Source organism: Natator depressus, chromosome 5 (genome assembly GCF_965152275.1).
Source record: "Natator depressus isolate rNatDep1 chromosome 5, rNatDep2.hap1, whole genome shotgun sequence".
Lineage (NCBI taxonomy): Eukaryota > Metazoa > Chordata > Testudines > Cheloniidae > Natator > Natator depressus.
Window position 1 is genome coordinate 128,425,672 of NC_134238.1, and position 18,184 is coordinate 128,443,855.

Here is an 18,184-nt window from a genome sequence, read left to right on the forward strand (position 1 = left end):
CATGAAAGTTGCAATTCTTCAACAAAAAAACTTCAAATCCAGACTCCAGCGAGAAACTGTTGAATTGGAATTCATTTGCAAATTGGATACAATTAACTTAGGCTTGAATAGAGACTGGGAGTGGCTAAGTCATTATGCAAGGTAACCTATTTCCCCTTGTTTTTTCCACCCCCCCCCCCCCTCAGACGTTCTTGTTAAACCCTGGATTTGTGCTGGAAATGGCCCAACTTGATTATCATATACATTGTAAGGAGAGTGATGACTTTAGATAAGCTATTACCAGCAGGAGAGTGGGGTGGGAGGAGGTATTTTTTCATGCTTTGTGTGTATATAAAAAGATCTTCTACGCTTTCCACAGTATGCATCCGATGAAGTGAGCTGTAGCTCACGAAAGCTTATGCTCAAATAAATTGGTTAGTCTCGAAGGTGCTACAAGTACTCCTTTTCTTTTTGCGAATACAGACTAACACGGCTGTTGCTCTGAAACCAGTGAAAACTAGAACATTCATTTCTGGCACTCTTCGAGCCTCAGATTTTATGGGTTGCCTGACAGCCTAGTCCAAGATTCTGTTTGTTACCCTGCACTTCTGCCCTTCCCTTTGGCGGTTATTTGGATCATTTCTTTGTTGTGGAATTATTCTAGATTATTGGGTGATGGAGGTAATCCCACTTTGTATATGTGATCTAATTTTGCTCTGTGTTGCTTACCAATCCTGCTTCCTCATTTCTTTTCAGGGATCTCTAGGCCAATGTAGTGCTCAGAGCAGAAGTGGATTTCTTATTGAGAATATGGGAGCCTGAAGTGAAATGTCAAAGCAGTACAGAGGGAAAGACTTTTCTGTGAGGTAGTTCCTGCAATTCAGAAGGGGAGAGGCAGTTCTTGATTTAGTCCTAAATGGAGCACAGACTCTGGTCCAAGAGGTGAATATAGTTGAACTGCTTGGTGATAGCAACCATAATATAATCAAACTTAGCATCCTTTGTGTGGGGGGAAATACCAAAGAAGTCCACCACAGTAGCATTTAACTTCAGAAAGGTGACAACAAAAAAATGAGGAAGTTAGTTAAACGAAAACTAAAAGTTACAGTCACAAAAGTGAAGTGCCTGCAAGCTGCATGGAAACTTCTTAAAAACACCATAATAGAGGCTCAGATTAAATGTATATCTCAAATTTAAAAACATAGATGATGAAAAAAGTGCCACAATGGCTAAATAACAAAGTAAAATAAGCCATTGGAGGCAAAAAGGCTGCCTTTAAAAATTGGAAGTTAAATCCTGCTGAGGAAAATAGAAAGGAGCATAAACTCTGGCATGTCAAGTGTAACAGTTTAATTAGGCAGGCCAAAAAAGAATTTGAAGAGCGACTAGCAAAAGACCCCAAAACTAACAGCCATTTTTTTGGTAAAGTGCATCAGAAGCAGGAAGCCTGCCAAACAATCTTTGGGGCCACTGGACGATTGAGGTGCTAAAGGAGCACTCAAAGAAGATAAGGGTATTGTGGAGAAGCTAAATGCATTGGTCTTCATTGCTGTGGATGTGATGGAGATTCCCACATCTGAGCCATTTTTAGGTGATAAATCTGAGGAACTGTCCCAGACTGAGGTGTCAGTAGAGGAGGTTTTGGAACAAATTGATAGATTAAACAGACCAGATGGTTTTTTCTCCAAGAGTTCTGAAGGAACTCAAATATGAAATTGTAGAACTACTGAGTGTGGTATGTAACTATCCTTCAGTGATCTGGTACAGAAGCTGATTTAAATGATGGGTTAATGTGATACCAATTTTTTAAAAAGGCTCCAGAGGCAATCCTGGCAGTTACAGGCTAATAAGCCTAACTTTGGTACCTGGCAAATGGGTTGAAACTATAGTAAAGAACAGAATTATCAGATATATAGATGATGATTTATTAGGGAAGAGTTAACACCATTTTTGTAAATGGAAAGTATGCCCCCCATATCTATTCGATTTTTTTGAAGGGGTTAACAAACATGTGAACAAGGGTGATCTTGTGGATATAGCGTACTTGGACTTTCAGAAAGCCTTTGACAAGGTCCCTAACCAAGGACTCTTAAGCAAAGTAAGCTGTCATGGGATAAGAGGGAAGGTACCATCATAGATCAGTAACTGGTTAAAAGACAGGAAACAAAGGGTAGGAACAAACGGTCAGTTTTCACAGTGCGGAGAGGTAAATAGCAGGGTCCCCCTGGGATCTATACTGAGACCAGTGCTGTTCAAAATATTTATAAATGATCTGGAAAAAGGGGTAAACAGTGAGGATACAAAACTATTCAAGATATTTAAGTCCAAAGTAGACTGCCAAGAGTAACAGATGGATCTCACAAAAACTGAGTGACTGGGCAACAAAATGGCAGATGAAATTCAACGTTGATTAATGCAAAGTAATGCACATTGGAAAACATAATTCCAATTATACAGACAAAATGATGGGATCTAAATTAGGTGTTATAACTCAAGAGTTATTGTGAATTATCCTCTGAAAACATCTGCTGAATGTGCAGCAGCAGTTAAAAAAGCTAACAATGTTAGGAACCGTTAGGAAAGAGATAGATAGTAAGACAGTAAATATCGTAATGCCACTATATAAATCCATGGTACACTCACACCTTGAATACTGTGTGCAGTTCTGGTTGCCCCATCTCAAAAAAGATATATTCAAATTGGAAAAGTTACAGAGAAGGGCAATAAAAATGAAAGGGATGGAACAGCTTCCTTCTGAGGAGAGATTAAAAAGATTGGGACTGTTCATCTTGGAGAAGAGATGACTAAGGGGGGATATGTTGGAGATCTATAAAATCATGAATGGTGTGGAGAAAATGAATAAACATTGTTTACTTCTTCACATAACACACAAACCTGGGGTCACCTAATGAAATTAATAGGCAGCATGTTTAAAACAAATAAAAGGAAGTACCTCCTCGCACAGTGCACAGTTCACCCATGGAACTCGTTGCTGGGGGATGTTGTGAAATCCAAAAGTATAACTTGATTAAAAAAACAGTTAAAGTTCATGGAGGATAGGTCCATCCATGGCTTTTAGCCAAGATGGGCCACGATTGGGTGTCCCTAGCCTGTGACTGCCAAAAGCTGGGAGTGGACAATGGGATGGATCTCTTAATGATTGCCATTTCTGTTCATTCTCCCTGAAGCATCTGGCACTGGCTCCTGTTGGAAGACAGGATACTGGGCTACGTGGACCATTGGTCTGACCCAGTATAGCCATTCTTATATTCCCATTTAAAAAATACAAAAAATTGCCTTCATTTCATCATGGACTTGAGAAAGTTAAATGGTTACATTAGAGTTCAAATTTTAAATGCTGATTTTACCTAGTATCCCTGTCCTTCTGTTATTCCTACCTGTATCCCTGTAAGATTGGTTTGGGGCTCTCAACATAGAAGATACATATTTTCATGTAGCTTTCAGACTGACCTGAAAGTAATTATGCTTTTGTATAGAAACAATCGTGACCAACATAGCTTTCTTGGATCTGGCATCTCTAGAGAGTGTTCATTAAATGTCTGGTTAGATGAGGGGTTCTCAAACTTCATTGCACTGCAACCCCTTTCTGACAACAAAAATTACTACATGACCCCAGGAGCAGGGACCGAAACCTGAGCCTTCCTGAGCCCGACATGGGGGGCCAAAGCCTGAGCCCCAGCTGGAGGGGGGCAAAGCCGAAGCTCAAGGGCATCAGTCCTGGCTCTGTTGACGCTATTAAAATGGGGTCGTGACCCACTTTGAGGTCCCGACCCACAGTTTGAGAACCTCTGGGTTAGATAATAGCATACTTCAGGCATCAGGGTGTACATGTGTGTCTATACTAGGAAAATTGGCTTGATATTCATGGTGACTGGAAGATGTGGAAAAGTAGATTCCATATATCAGATGGGGTTTTCAGTCTTTTGTCTCTTCTCCATGGCTGCATGTGCCCGACAAGACAGCAAAGTTCTACTTTAACAAGCAGGAAGGTGCTTGTCTCTGTGACTAGTGTCTGGCTCATCAAATTTACGTGGTGTACCTCCAGCTGGTTGGCAAAGAAAATATGTTGGCAGCAGGGTAGATTTGTAAATCATGATTTAAATCATTAGTCAGGAAGACTCAGTTTAATCATGGTTTTCTACATAAAAGTGCATTCTTGTTGGTTGTTATAACCTTAATACATATTCCTCACAACTCAGATAGATGTAGGTTTCCTTTTTAGAAGGTACACGCTATACAATTTTAAACAGTGATATATTTTGAATAGTTTTACAGCTCTATCAGAAAACGAATGATTGTTTGGTTATTTCATTTACCAAAGGTAATTGAAGCAGATATTTATGAAGTCATTGGGAGGTGAACTGTCTCCAATTCAACAGGTTAATCATTAATATTTGGAGGATTTTCTTGCCATGCTGTGTTAGGAGGAGAACATCACCATACAGACATTTAAATTGTTTTATTTAACTAAAACAACAATGTTAAGTATTCTGGATTTTTTTCTTCAACAGCAAACATATAATATTTTAACAAAAAAGCTTCTGCCATTTATCTCCAGACTTCTTCTCCTTGTCCAGATCTATTCTGCCCCCAACAATCTTCTATTCATTTAACTTTTTGAAACTTTGCACTTTTAGAGAGAGGTAAGGGATTGACTCTGTGTACACAAATTTGCAGAGGGACAATAGAGTTGAGGTTTGTTGTTTCTCACCTCTCTATAGTATTTATTTATTTTAAAACATTTTTGCTGTTAACAAGCATGTTACCTCTGCAGACATAAATCCACAGTTTGAGAACTGCAAAACTAAGCATCTCTGATGGTATCTTCTGAACTGAGACCCATTGGGTAGATAAAGATTAACCTAAATAATCTATACAGGAGCCTGTGGAACCCCATAAGATTGAGTCCCTAATTCATGAACTATTGGAACTCATTTACAAAACTTTTCTTAAACATTACATGAATATATTATTTCATACTATTGAATTAGAATTTATAATCCCTATTCTATGACGAGATACATTATAGCTCAAAGATATCTTAATTAAAACTGTCTTTAGGTTTTTTCCTCAAAAAGCATTTTATCACAAAAATCCAATTTTAAATGTAAAAAAATCAATTTTTTTTATTTAAAAAAAATCATTGATTTTTATCCACCCTGGTTGGCAGATAAGAAAAATCATAGAAGCAAAGACCAGAGGAAGTGGTCTCTGAAACAGATGATGGTAGAGCTGTTGTTCAGGAGGTGGAGTTATCTTTTCTTAGATTTTTGTGTCACAACTAGCAATAGAAACGATCCACAGTTTTATTTCAGGACAGGAATCGAGAGAAACACAATAAGAGGTTTTCTTGTTGGATTGGAGCAGAGACTATGCTTTCCCACTGATTCCATTGCTTCTACTGATGCTCAGGAAAATAAGACCACTGCAGGGTCAAGGATCATCCTGATCACTCCAGCTTGGGTCAGGCAGTACTGTTACATGGATATCCCAAGATCACATTTCTTTCTGCATCCACTTTTCTCCATTGTTTGACTCATGGGACTTTGATTACTTCTGGTGAAGCATGAAGCAGTATTTTGCTGCAATGCAAGAAGCTGTTCACTCTGTAATGTCACTTCCTGAAATGGAAATGGACAAAGGTTTCAGTATGGGCATCTAACAACCTGACCCCATACCCTTGCACCCATGTCGTCAATTTTGGACTATTTATTATACTTGAAGTTTCTTATCCTGTCCTTGTGATTGATCAAAATACGTTTGTCTGCTATTTTTGAATACTAGCTTCTAGATGAAACTGAAAAGCCATTTTACTGTCATGGGGTTCTTTGAAGGATTGGTTGTTGTCCTTACGCTGGGCAGACAACTTCACTGATGTGACATCTCAACTTAGTGCTGACAAATTCACCTTCTGAACCTTTGGAAAAGTGCTCTTTATTCCACCTATCACAAAGGCAGCATTTTCATCACAGTTACATCTGCAAGACAGGAATGAGTGAGTTGCAGTCTTCAATGATTGATCCAACCTTTACTGCATTCCCTAACGACAAAGCTGTCATGCAAGCTCATCCATTTTTTTTTCTTTAAAATAATGTTTGAGTTCAACCTGAACACAGGCATTAGTCTTCTAGGGTTTTTTTAACCAAACCCTAGGTTCTGTGTCCTAGAAGTTAAGTGCTTAGAGTTTTGTCCTGTGTAAAGAGAGGACAAAGGTATTTTGGAAATGGCCTAGATTTTTTTGCAGCCTTAGTGGATCAGTATATGGGGAATGCTGAGTGACTGTCAAAATAGATTAGATTTTGCACTTGCATGTATGCTTTATCTACCATGTAAGCACTTGAGTTCTTGGGGCCCACACTCCAGGTTTACTCAGTTTTCCAGTGGGTTCTCTGTTGTGATGGAAACATTACAGTCTACAGGGCTGCCTAGCTGGGGTTCTCTTCAAAGGTTTACTGAGCACTGCTTTCTTGGTTTATCATCTAGATCTGATATTTGCTTTGGAGAACTGTTCTGTAATCCTTGTTTAATTAAAATGTCTCAGCTCACCTTTGTTGGGGTTGTCCTGTTAACTGGACTTCCATAACTGAGAGTATGCAGAAGCAGGCTGCCTTGTAGAAGGAGAGAGATTACCTAGTAGTAACGGTAGTTCTTCTGGAATGTTTCCTCCATATTTTCACATAGCCTGATCATCTCTTCTTGCCCAGAGTTGTCACTTCAAGGATCTTAAGGTTCAGCAGAAGAAACTCAAGTGGTTCACCGAAAACCTCTGATCTGAACATTTGGTGCCATGAGAAGGCACTTATGTGGTCCTAATAGGCACTTCTTTTCTAGAAGGAACCTGAAGCTCGCTGGCACTTGGAGAAGGGGGTTGATGTGTGGCTGCATGTGAATATGCACAGGCAACACTCCAGAAGAACTGAAAGTTTATGAAAAGTGTTAAATAGAGAGTGGTCAAAAGACAAAAAGGAGTAGGCAAGGGCAAATAATAGGCAAAAGTTTAGAACTGGAATATTAGAACAGGCATTGGACATTTATAAGCTAATTATTAAAAAGGAGAAAAGTTGAACTAATAAAATGCATGCCTCTCATCCTTGATCACTTTGCTTGCATGTTGTATAGCTTTTCCTCAGCCTTTGGTTTTCTGTCTCTTTAAGGGCCTTGTCTGCACGAGAGAATTTTACTATTCTAAGGGTATGTCTACACTACGAAATTAGGTCAATTTTATAGAAGTCGATTTTTAGAAATCAATTTTATACAGTCTATTGTGTACGTCTCCACTGAGCGCATTAAGTCAGTGGAGTGCGTCCTCAATACCGTGGTTAGCATTGGCTTACGGAGCAGTGCACTGTGGGTAGCTATCACACAGTTCCCGCAGTCTCCGCTGCCCATTGGAATTCTGGGTTAAGCTCCCAATGCCTCATGGGGCAAAAATATTGTCGAGGGTGGTTTTGGGTATATGTCGTCAGTCGCTCCTCCCTCCGTGAAAGCAACAGCAGACAATCGTTTTGCGCCTTTTTTCCTGGGTTACCCGTGCTGATGCCATACCACGGCAAGCATGGAGCCCGCTCAGCTCACTGCTGCTGTTGTCAGCATTGTAAACACCTCGCGCATTATCCTGGAGTATGTGCAGTAGCGGGCTAAGAGACGCCAGCATGAGGACGATTGTGATGAGGACATGGACACAGACGTTCCTGAAAGCACGGGCTGTGGCAGTTGGGACCTTATGGCAGCAGTGGGGCTGGTTGATACAGTAGAACGCCGATTCTGGGCCCGGTAAACAAGCACAGACTGGTGGGACCGCATAGTGTTGCGGGTATGGGATGATTCACAGTGGCTGCAAAACTTTCGCATGCTTAAGGCCAGTTTCCTTGAACTTTGTGAGTTGCTTTCTCCCGCCCTGAAGGGCAGGAATACCAAGATGAGAGCTGCCGTGACAGTTGAGAAGCGAGTGGCGATAGCCCTGTGGAAGCTTGCAACGCCTGACTGCTACCGGTCAGTTGGGAATCAGTTTGGAGTGGGCAAGTCTACTGTGGGGACTGCTGTGATGCAAGTAGCCAATGCAATCACTGATGTTCTGTTATCAAGGGTAGTGACTCTGGGAAATGTGCAGGTCATACTGGATGGCTTTACTGCAATGGGGTTCCCTAACTGTGGTGGGGCGATAGAAGGAACGCATATCCCTGTCTCGGCACTGGACCACCATGCCAACCAGTACCTAACCCACAAGGGGTACTTCTCAATGGTGCTGCAAGCACCGGTGGATCACAAGGGATGTTTCACTGACATCAACGTGGGATGGCTGGGAAAGGTGCATGACGCTCACATCTTTAGGAGCTCCGGGCTGTTCGAGCAGTTGCAAGAAGGGGTTTACTTCCCAGACCAGAAAATTACTGTTGGGGATGTTGAAATGCCAATAGTTATCCTTGGGGACCCAGCCTACCCCTTGCTCCCATGGCTCATGAAGCCGTACACAGGCAGCCTGGACAGTAGTAAGGAGCAGTTCAACTATAGGCTGAGCAAGTGCAGAATGGTGGTAGAATGTGCCTTTGGACGTTTAAAAGCTCGCTGGCGCTGTTTGCTGACTAGGTTAGACCTCAGCGCAACCAGCATTCCCATTGTTATTGCTGCTTGCTGTGCGCTCCATAATATCTGTGAGAGTAAGGGGGAAACGTTTATGGTGGGGTGGGAGGTTAAGGGAAATTGCTTGATGGCCAATTTTGAGCAGCCAGACACCAGGGCTATCAGAAGAGCACAGGTAGGCGTGCTTGCGCATCAGAGAGGCTTTGAAAACCAATTTCATGACTGGCCAGGCTATGGTGTGACAGTTGTGTGTGTTTCTCCTTGCTGCAAACCCAGTCCCTTTGTTTTTAATGCCCTGAAGCCAACCACCCTCCCCCCTTCGATCGCAGCTGGCAAAGGAAATAAAGTAACTATTGTTTTGAAACCATGCATTCTTTCTTTATTAATTAAAAAATAAAATGAGATAACTGACAAGGTAGCCCGGGTGGGGTGGAGGAGGAGGGAAGGACAAGGCCACATTGCTTATTGTAGCCACACTACAAATCAAAACTGTTTGAATGACAGGCTTCTGTTGCTTGGGCCATCCTCTGGAGTGGAGTGGCTGGGTGCCTGGAGCCCCCCCCCCCTTCTCCCCGGGCTTTGTTGGGCATCTGGGTGAGGAGGATATGGATCTTGGGGAGGAGGGCAGGCGGTTATACAGTGGATGCAGCAGGGGTCTGTGCTCTTGGTTGGCTTTCCTGCAGCTGCAACAGACGCTTCATCATGTCCGTTTGCTCCCCCATTAGCCTCAGCATCGCCTCCTGCCTCTGCTCTTCATGCTCACTTAATGCTTTCCTGGCCTCTGCCACTGAATGCCTCCATGCATTAAGCTGTGTCCTATCAGTGCGGGAGGACTGCATGAGCTTGGAAAACATGTCATCGCGAGTGTTTTTTTTTTCTCACCTTCTAGTCTGCGATAACCTCAGGGATGGAGATGATAGGGGGAGCCTAGAAACATTTGCACCTGGTGGGAGATAAAAAGGGAGAGTAAAATTTAAGATGATACATTTCTGAGAACAAAAGGGGGACTCTTTCACAGTGGATCAAGCAATTCACAGCAGACAGCCCATGTGCTTTAGGTACAAGGTTGCATTTTGGCTTCTATGTCGAGCGCCTGCCAGTATGGTGACACATCACAAACGGCTGGGCAACAGAATTCGGTTTCTAGGTGGCCATGGTTAGTCTTCTGGTACGCGGGGTTGGCTTCTTTTACCTTCATAACATGTGAATGGTTTCAGACTGCAGCACCATCCTTTTCCATAGCAAACAATGCCAGTTGGGTTTCAAATTTAAAAGGAGGGGCTGCGGTTTCTGGGTAGATGTGCAGCACACACCTCGCCCCACCCCACTGCTGGCTGTTCTCTGGGATGATCCGTTCACCCCTCCCCCTGCCGTGTGGCTATTCTCCGGGATGATCCCTTTTAGCCAAGCGCAAACAACCCAGCATGAACGGGGCCCTTTTACTGTTCCCTTACAAAAATTTGCCTATGTCAACCAGCTGACCATGAATGATATCACTCTCCTGAGGCTAACACAGAAAGATATAGCTGGAATGTTGCTTGAGTGCGACCAAAACCCAGGACCGTTCGCTGCCATGCGTTGTGCTGCAGTGATTCCAGACTACTTGCTACTGACTTGGCGTGGTAAAGTGTCCTACCATGGAGGACGAAATAAGGCAGCCCTCCCCAGAAACCTTCTGCAAAGGCTTTGAGTACCTCCAGGAGAGCTTAATGGAGATATCCCTGGAGGATTCCACTCTATCCCCACACATGTTAACAGACTTTTCCGGTAGCTGTACTGGCCGCGACTACATCCCAATTCTTCAGGGCAAATCAAACATTAAACACTATTGCTTTTAAACCCTGTACTATAGTTACAAATGTGCACTCACCAGAGGTGCCTTCTCCGGCTTCAGGGTCAGGGATCCCGACTTGGGAGGGTATTGGCTCCAGGGTGTTGAAAAGGTCCTAGCTGACAGGGAGAACGGATTCACTGCTTGCCTGCTGCGCATTCTCCTCCTCCTCTCCCTGTTCCTCTTCCAAAATCCTCTTCCCTGTTGCCTGAGACTCCCCACTTGTAGGTGTCCATGGACAGTGGTGGGGTAGTGGTAGGGTCCCCCCCCTAGAATGCCATGCAGCTGATCATAGAAGTGGCATGTATGGGGCTCTGACCCGGAGTGACCGTTTGCCTCCTTTGTCGTTTGGTAGGCTTGCCTGAGCTCCTTAACTTTCACACAGCAGTGCTGTGTGTCCCTGTTGTAGCCTCTGTCCATCATGCCCTGTGCGATTTTGGCATATATATTAGCATTTCTTCTTTTTGATCGGAGTTCGGCTTGCACAGATTCTTCTCCCCATACAGCAGTCAGATCCAATCCTTTCAGTCCATGCTGGAGCTCGTTTGCAATTCTGGGGGGACTGCATAGTCACCTGTGCTGCTGAGCTCGCCACGCTGATCAAACAGGAAATGAAATTCAAAATTTCCCGGGGCTTTTCCCGTGTACCTGGCTAGTGCATCGGAGTTGAAAGTGCTGTCCAGAGCGGTCACTTTGGCCTCCTGGAGCTATCCCAGAGTGCTCCAGTAATGTCAGTTTGCGTCTGCACTACCCCAAATTCGACCCAGCAAGGTTGATTTTAGTGCTACTCCCCTCACCAGGGAAGAGTACGGAAGTCGATTTTAAGAGCCCTTTAGGTTGATGGAACAGGGTTGGTTGTGTAGACGCATTCATTTTAAAATCGACCTAACGCCGCTAAATTTGACCTAACCCTGTAGTGTAGACCAGGGCTAAGAAACATTTGTGGTTTCCCAGCACACTTGTCAAGCATCTTGCATACACATTCTCCATACAGTTTAATGTATTCCAAATATCATTTGGATTGGACTTGTGTTCTGCAGGTCTACATATTGGTTCAAGCTGCAGCAATTTAGAGGCAGTATGGAGCCAGTGTAGTAGTAAACTAATTCATATTGTCCTCCCACTCAAGTACCATAGTGCTCCAGTCAGTACTGAGGTCATTTGTCAGGTCTACTTTCGTCATCCTGCTGCACAGGAGTCTTCTTGGCCAGAAGCCATCTACCTGTATAATAGCACCACACAAACCATAGAGCTCAGTGCAGACAGCTTGCACTGCAAGCAACTTCTTTCACAGTTGCAAGTTTCTTTGATTGTGAACATCACAAGTATTACTAGGACAGGAGTGGCCAACCTGTGGCTCCAAAGCCACATGTGGCTCTTCAGAAGTTAATATGCGGCTTCTTGTGTAGGCACCGACTCCAGGGTTGAAGCTACAGGCTCCAACTTTCCAATGTGCTGGGGGTGTTCACTGCTCAACCCCTGGCTCTGCCACAGGCCCTGCCCCCACTCCACTCCATTCCTTCCCACCCCCTCCCCTGAGCCTGCCATGCCCTTGCTCCACCCCCTTACCCCTCCAGAACCTCCTGCACACCACAAAACAGCTGATTGGGAAGTGCGGATAGGGCATGGGAGATGCTGATCGGTGGACCTGCCGGTAGGTGTGAGGCACTGGGAGCGGGGTTGGGGAGCTGATGGGGGGCTGCTGACGTATTACTCTGGCTCTTTGGCAGTGTTCATTGGTAAATTCTGGCTCCTTCTCAGGCTCAGGTTGGTCACCCCTGTACTAGGATGTCTTAAAGGAGAACCTTTATTGACTGTGTTGCTGCCCGGCTCAGATATTTGGGCCCAAATCTTACAATGGGATGAGGAGAAAATCCAGAAGCAGCTGGCCAGTGATGTTAAATGCTCTTATGTACATACAGCCAGTCATCTGAATACTTGGTATAATCTGGGCTTATAAACCACGCTGGGATAAAATCAAAAACCTAAAGTACAGCGTAAAGTCAGTGGACATCAGAAAACTCAAGTCCTGGCATAGAATTTTTCATTTCCACAAGGGTCTGGCGAGGAGCCTGAAGACTCACTCCTCTGCTCAGCCTAAGATGCTCCCAAACATAATGAAAAAGTACTTGGTAGCATGATTATTCAGGGGAGAAGAGAACACCATTGCCAAGTAGGAGGAACGGGGGTCAGGGAGCCTGACCAGGAGTTGCCCAGATCACAAGATCCATTTGTAGGATGGAGGCCCAGATCCTGAGATGACTGAGCTGGTTCAGCATGAGAAAGTGGAATCTGGAGATGAGAAAAGCTTTATCAGGTATGCAGCTTACTATTGTGTACAGTACTGATGGGGACTGATTTTTTTTCAGATTCTGGGGCTGAGAGAAATTTTTCTGGGTTCTTATGAATGCCATCCTTAATATTTGTGAATGGGCAGTTATAGCCTTATGTGAAGATGAAAGTGTCCACTTCACCTTCCCCCTGCTCTGCCAGTCCTCACTCCCTCAACCACTCCCCCCTTCGTCCTCTCTGCCATAGTACAAGTAACCGCCCCACAGCAGCCCACTCAAAACCGTTATTCCCCCATAACTGGTCTGTCTTGGCCCCACCCTTCCATCCTCTCACTTGTGGTACCCTTTTCAGCTGCATGGCCTGTCAATTATGGTAAGAGAGGAAGCGCTTGGCTTGGCACTTACAGCAGCTGGCTGTGCTATACCACATAGCAGCATCCAAAATAGCAGGCACGTAATGGGGATTTTTTTTTAAATGTCACATGAAACACCAATGGAAAAATAAAAACAGCTGGACCTGTAACTTACTGTAATAAGTTAATTATTATATGCTTGCCAAAGCATTTACCTTACATTGTATTGGCTGGCCCAAATGGCATCTGGCCATTTCCATACAGCATGCACAACTTGGCTATCTGCAATCACATTAGAGTTTGTCTTTCTAATGAATGCATGAAAATGCCTGTTTATGTAATGCCAGTAAAGCAGTATAAAGTACAAGTTTGGAGTGTAATTATGCAAGTAACAAGCTGTGTGCTTTGTGTTGTGAAGGGCTATCTCGTAGATCCTTCTATCCCTTATTTTACCCCAGTCTGTAGCTCCTGTATTGGAGAACTGTTTGTATGGCAACTTCTCCAAAGTTAATATAAAGTTGTTGTTTTTTTTTAAATAAGGCATATCACCAAGGTAGCTAACCAAGCATCACCAGTCATGGAGCTTCTCATTGAATATCATCTGCAAAAAACCAAAACCCCTCATTTTCCAAGATCCTACTTTTTTGTAATAAGTAACTTTTTTATACCATTTTGGCATTATGCACTACATATCTTGCTTCCCCTGATCTAAAATAGTCCCACACCTCTCCATAGTTTTAAGTGTTGTGTGAGAATTGGGAACATATGTCCTTAACATTCTGTGTCGGATGGCTCTGGATTAGTTATTGGAATTTAAAAGAGAAGAGAGAGTTTATTTTGTCTCATTTGTTGACATTTCATGGGACGTGTGAGGGATTGCTGTGGGTGTTAATTCAATCATATCTTCTTTTCTCTGTCAGGGCTTGCTGTCCAGCTGTGCATATTGTCCAGACTCCATGTTGGTGGCAAAGCTGAAAGGACCAATTCATCAAAGCGCAAGAGAATGTGAACAGAGAATGAGAATGAATTTACCAGTTTGAGGAGTGAGAGATGAGGCAGCCCTGAACACGCCTGGAAGGCAGAAACAGCTCCAGCAGGAGGACAGAACTCATGCAAAAATATAGACAGCAGAAATTTACAGGGAGGCAGAGTTTCAGCAGCCATTATTTAATGACTAAAGGCACAAAAGAAACTGCTTGCAGCTCTGTCCCTACAACTAGTCTGCTCCTGCACTGGCATGTGCTGCCCACTACCATGCCCTCCCAAAAGCAGAGAATAGAACTTTTTGGACTGGGATCTACCTCTTTGGCTCTCTCCCAGCCATTCTCCAGATGTTCAACTCCTATTTTTGACACAGGGAAAGAAAATTGTTTCTGCAGCTGGACTCCCTTATTAAAACGAAGTTTTGTTTTTGGAAAAAAGGCATTGTTTTTTAATGTTGATGATACTTAATATAAGGTGACACTGTCTTAATATAAGGTGACACTGACAATAAAAAATTAACACAGCATAAATATGCTAGGTTAACAACAATGTTGTGCCATCTAGTCCTTCATTCTTCCCTGTACAAAATAAGGTATTTTCAAGTAGTCCTAAAAAGAAACAAAGCATTAGTCCTTGGTGCCCTCTGTTTCAGATCTGTAGCGCTTGCTCACCAGAAGTAGTGTTCTCATCCTTCAGCTGCATCCACATGATTTTCTGGCTGTGAAAAAGTAGAGGGCAGGCTGTCTGAGCCACTCTAGTCCTTACTGGTGACCTCTCCTTTGCTTTCGCTTAGGTTACGTAAAATGCAAGAAGCAGATATGATCATGGTAGTATTAGTCATGGAACAGTCAGCAGACAATCTACATCTTGCTTTCAGTATCCCAGAAGCACACTTCACCACCATCCTGCATTGGCTCAGTGTGTAGTGGAATCTTCTACCTTTGTTTATGTAGCTGGGGAAGTTTTAATGAGCCAAGGCAGTACTGGGTAGACGGGATCACCTGGGAGCACAGTGGGGATGGAAACACCCATAATGTCAATATTGTTCATTGGGAATAGTTTTTCACTTTTCCTGTTTTTGAGAAGTCCAGAGTTTGGTGGTGGGGGTTTGTGGTTTGTTTCAAGTCCTGGCATCATGCACTTCTCCAGGCTACTGTATGTCAATGCCCAGGGCTTCCCAGGGAGATACACTTTGGACTTCATCGTCATGGAAACAGTTTCCTTTCTGTTACGTATTTCTCTGCTTGTTGTGCCCAGGCACAGAATGGGCATGCAGATTCCATTAATGGCTCTGTCAGTTTGGGGAGCCCAGCCACTTACATTATTTGGTCTCTGGCATGTTAGCAGTCTTGATCACTTGCCCTGTAACACACACAGTATTTATTACAGTGCAAACTCCTAGCACAACAGCATTCACAATGGACTTCCCAACTGGGTTTCCATCTGGACAGTAGAAAACTAGGTTAGCCAACTTCTACAGTGTTATGGCTGCTCACTTTTGTATAGTGAAGGAGAGCTCTCATCGTCTGGTACTGCTGTGTCAGGGGCAAGCTCAGCACAAAGTTCCAGGGAAGTCTCCTTTGATCTTGAAGGTCTTGCAACCTCTTGCACAAATATTGAAGCGTATATTATTATACTGCACATTCAAAAATGAAACCCTACCCCACCCAGTATGTGTCTCTAGTCACAGCCTGTTGACCAAAATGATTGTCACCCACCCACCCTACTTCAGATGTATTTCTGTTATGGACTGGAAACCACCACTCACCCCCACATATGGCACTATGGACTCAGCCACTTTCTATCCCCCAGTTCTAAGTCAGATACCAACACCTTGCATCTTAACCTCTATATTTATACCAGAGACTTTTCTCTGTCTAGATTTTTTTTTTTTTTTGCCACACCTATCCTAGTAATTGAGCACCTTGCAATTAATAGCAAACTAACACTGGCCAGTACAAATCTGCTAGTACTAGCACGATTTCACTCTCATCCCACACTAGGGAGGAGTTAATTGTTCAGAGCGCATGCATGTGTATATATAATTATATAACCATGGGAAGTCAGTGGATGGTCTAGGTGATCAGCATTTTTAGTAATCAGGCGTCTTACGTATGTGCCTAAATAGGGATTTAGGATGGTGCTTGAGTGACTTAAAAGCACAGGTTCCACTAACTTTCAGTGGGATTTGTGTTCTAAATTATTAGATGCTTTTGCAAATCCCTCCCTTAGGAATGTAACTCTAGTCAGTCATGTTTTGAAAATCTTGGTCAGAGCTTGTAATAGAACTTTGGTTGCAACCATATCTGCGAAGCTGTGTCCATGGCTCTACAACAAGACAAACCTCAGTGTTGTGGTTCACTAAATGAAATCTAGCACTTGCAATGTTTCCCCACTGATAGAATTAAACTTGTGCACCTTTGTGTTTTGTTTTGTTTTTCTCTCTGCCATTTGCTGTTGTTTGGTAGTAACAATACCATTGTGTTACTTTTGAAAACGCTTTGATGTGTTAGTAAGAAATGGTTAAGGCAGGCTAATAAGAAAATTTCATTTTTTCCCCCTTCAGATCCAGACATTTAATGTTGAAGCACCATGCCAGACTGTGGAAGATTTAACGAATGGGGTTGTGATGGCCCAGGTGCTTCAAAAGATGTAAGAACAAATTGTTTAATGGTTTGTGGGGTTTTTGCATGCAGAATAGATCATTTGTAAATGTACCCAATTATCTAAATGTAAGTAAGTATGTTGTCATATTAAAAATTGACCAGTATCCAGTAAGGACTCAGCTTGCTAAACTTAGTTTGTGTTTTCACCTAAAGCATAACCAACAGTTATTTGAAAATGGAGAAAAACATCTGAAAAGTACAGTTCATTTTAAGGCAAAAGAAGTACCTGGTCAAAGAGTTTGTGTACGAAGTTTCAACTTTATTGAGAAATAAAATGGTTAAAACTTAAGAACAATACTTTTTACACCGCTGTTAAAAAGTTTGATTTTAATTTGATTAATAATGCAAAATAGCTTATTAGTTGAGGACAATTTATGAAAACTACTAAACACATACTATGTCATAAATTACAATATGTTGTAGTGATAAATCTTGAGCCTGCTATAACTGTCAAAAAGTTTTAATAACTCTCCATATTGCCATCCTTTTTAGTAGTGTCAGTGCGGAGTTCAGAGATTGAACAGACATGGGTAATTTATTATTATTTCATCTGCTGGAGTTAATCCCTTCAAGTCATGGTTGAGTCAAACCGGCAAGGCAGTGTAAGGAAACTTGATGCTCATGTAATACAAGATTTGCGTTAAACAGAGAAGGTCTATTTCTAATACTGCCAATCTAGCACCATTCAATTCCTAAAAGATTAAGGGGGGAGGGAACCTCTCTGTGCTTGGGATCGTCATGACTTTTTGTAATAGGCCTTTGATGGATCCAAATATGGATTAAGATGCTGTATACACTGATTCAGAATGCATCACTGTAGTTTGTTGGTAAATGAGGTTTATTTTCAAAGCTTATTTTCAAGTGTATCATACTTACCTATCCTTTATGGAGAGATTTCTGCTTCTGTTTTGAGACTAGGGATAAGCATCTGATATGGCAGGTACTTGTCCCCCACTTTACAGCAGCCGAAGAGGGCCTTCCTCTGTGGCTTCTCCTGCCAGGGAGCCTGATACCCCCTGGGGTACATTTGCTGGGAAGAAATCTGTCCCGAAAATCAACCCATTGGGTGCAATGGGGAGAACTGGTTGGTGGTCTGGCAACTTAGTCCCTGGGCCAGCAGAGCAACCCTATTCTCCTAAAAATGGGGGAGGTGGCTGCTGAGTCTGGCCCTACCCGGCCTCTCTGGCCTTGGGACTTGGTCAATATGGACAATAGGCATGATTCACTATGACAATTCCTACATTCTTGTAAAGAGTCAAGGGACCAACTTTATTTCTTAATATGGAGAAGGTACAGAACATAATCAAAATAATTGCTGGGCAAAAACAAATAAATCTAAAAGTAGTTTTCTGCACAAATCCTCCAAAAGGAAGATTAGGAAATCAAAAAGAATAAAAATAGGTATTAGTTTTTCATCAGCAGTCCCTTGTTCCACAGAGGGAAGGAGTAGCAGTCTGCCTGCAGTACACAAGAGGAAGT

The 18,184-nt window shown here is 42.9% G+C and overlaps 1 protein-coding gene across 6 annotated transcripts in view; it reads left to right on the forward strand.

Moving 5' to 3' along the window:
* HOOK3 (hook microtubule tethering protein 3) overlaps window positions 1–18,184 on the forward strand; it is a 133,423-nt gene that overhangs the window by 10,775 nt on the left and 104,464 nt on the right. For 5 of the 6 annotated variants that reach the window (XM_074953627.1, XM_074953629.1, XM_074953628.1 and 2 more), the window contains one exon: window positions 16,606–16,691. In XM_074953627.1, the coding sequence (XP_074809728.1) occupies window positions 16,606–16,691 (86 nt within the window). Of the gene's footprint in view, window positions 1–16,605; window positions 16,692–18,184 lie in introns of those variants that run through there. The other variant, XM_074953630.1, reaches the window with a different exon arrangement.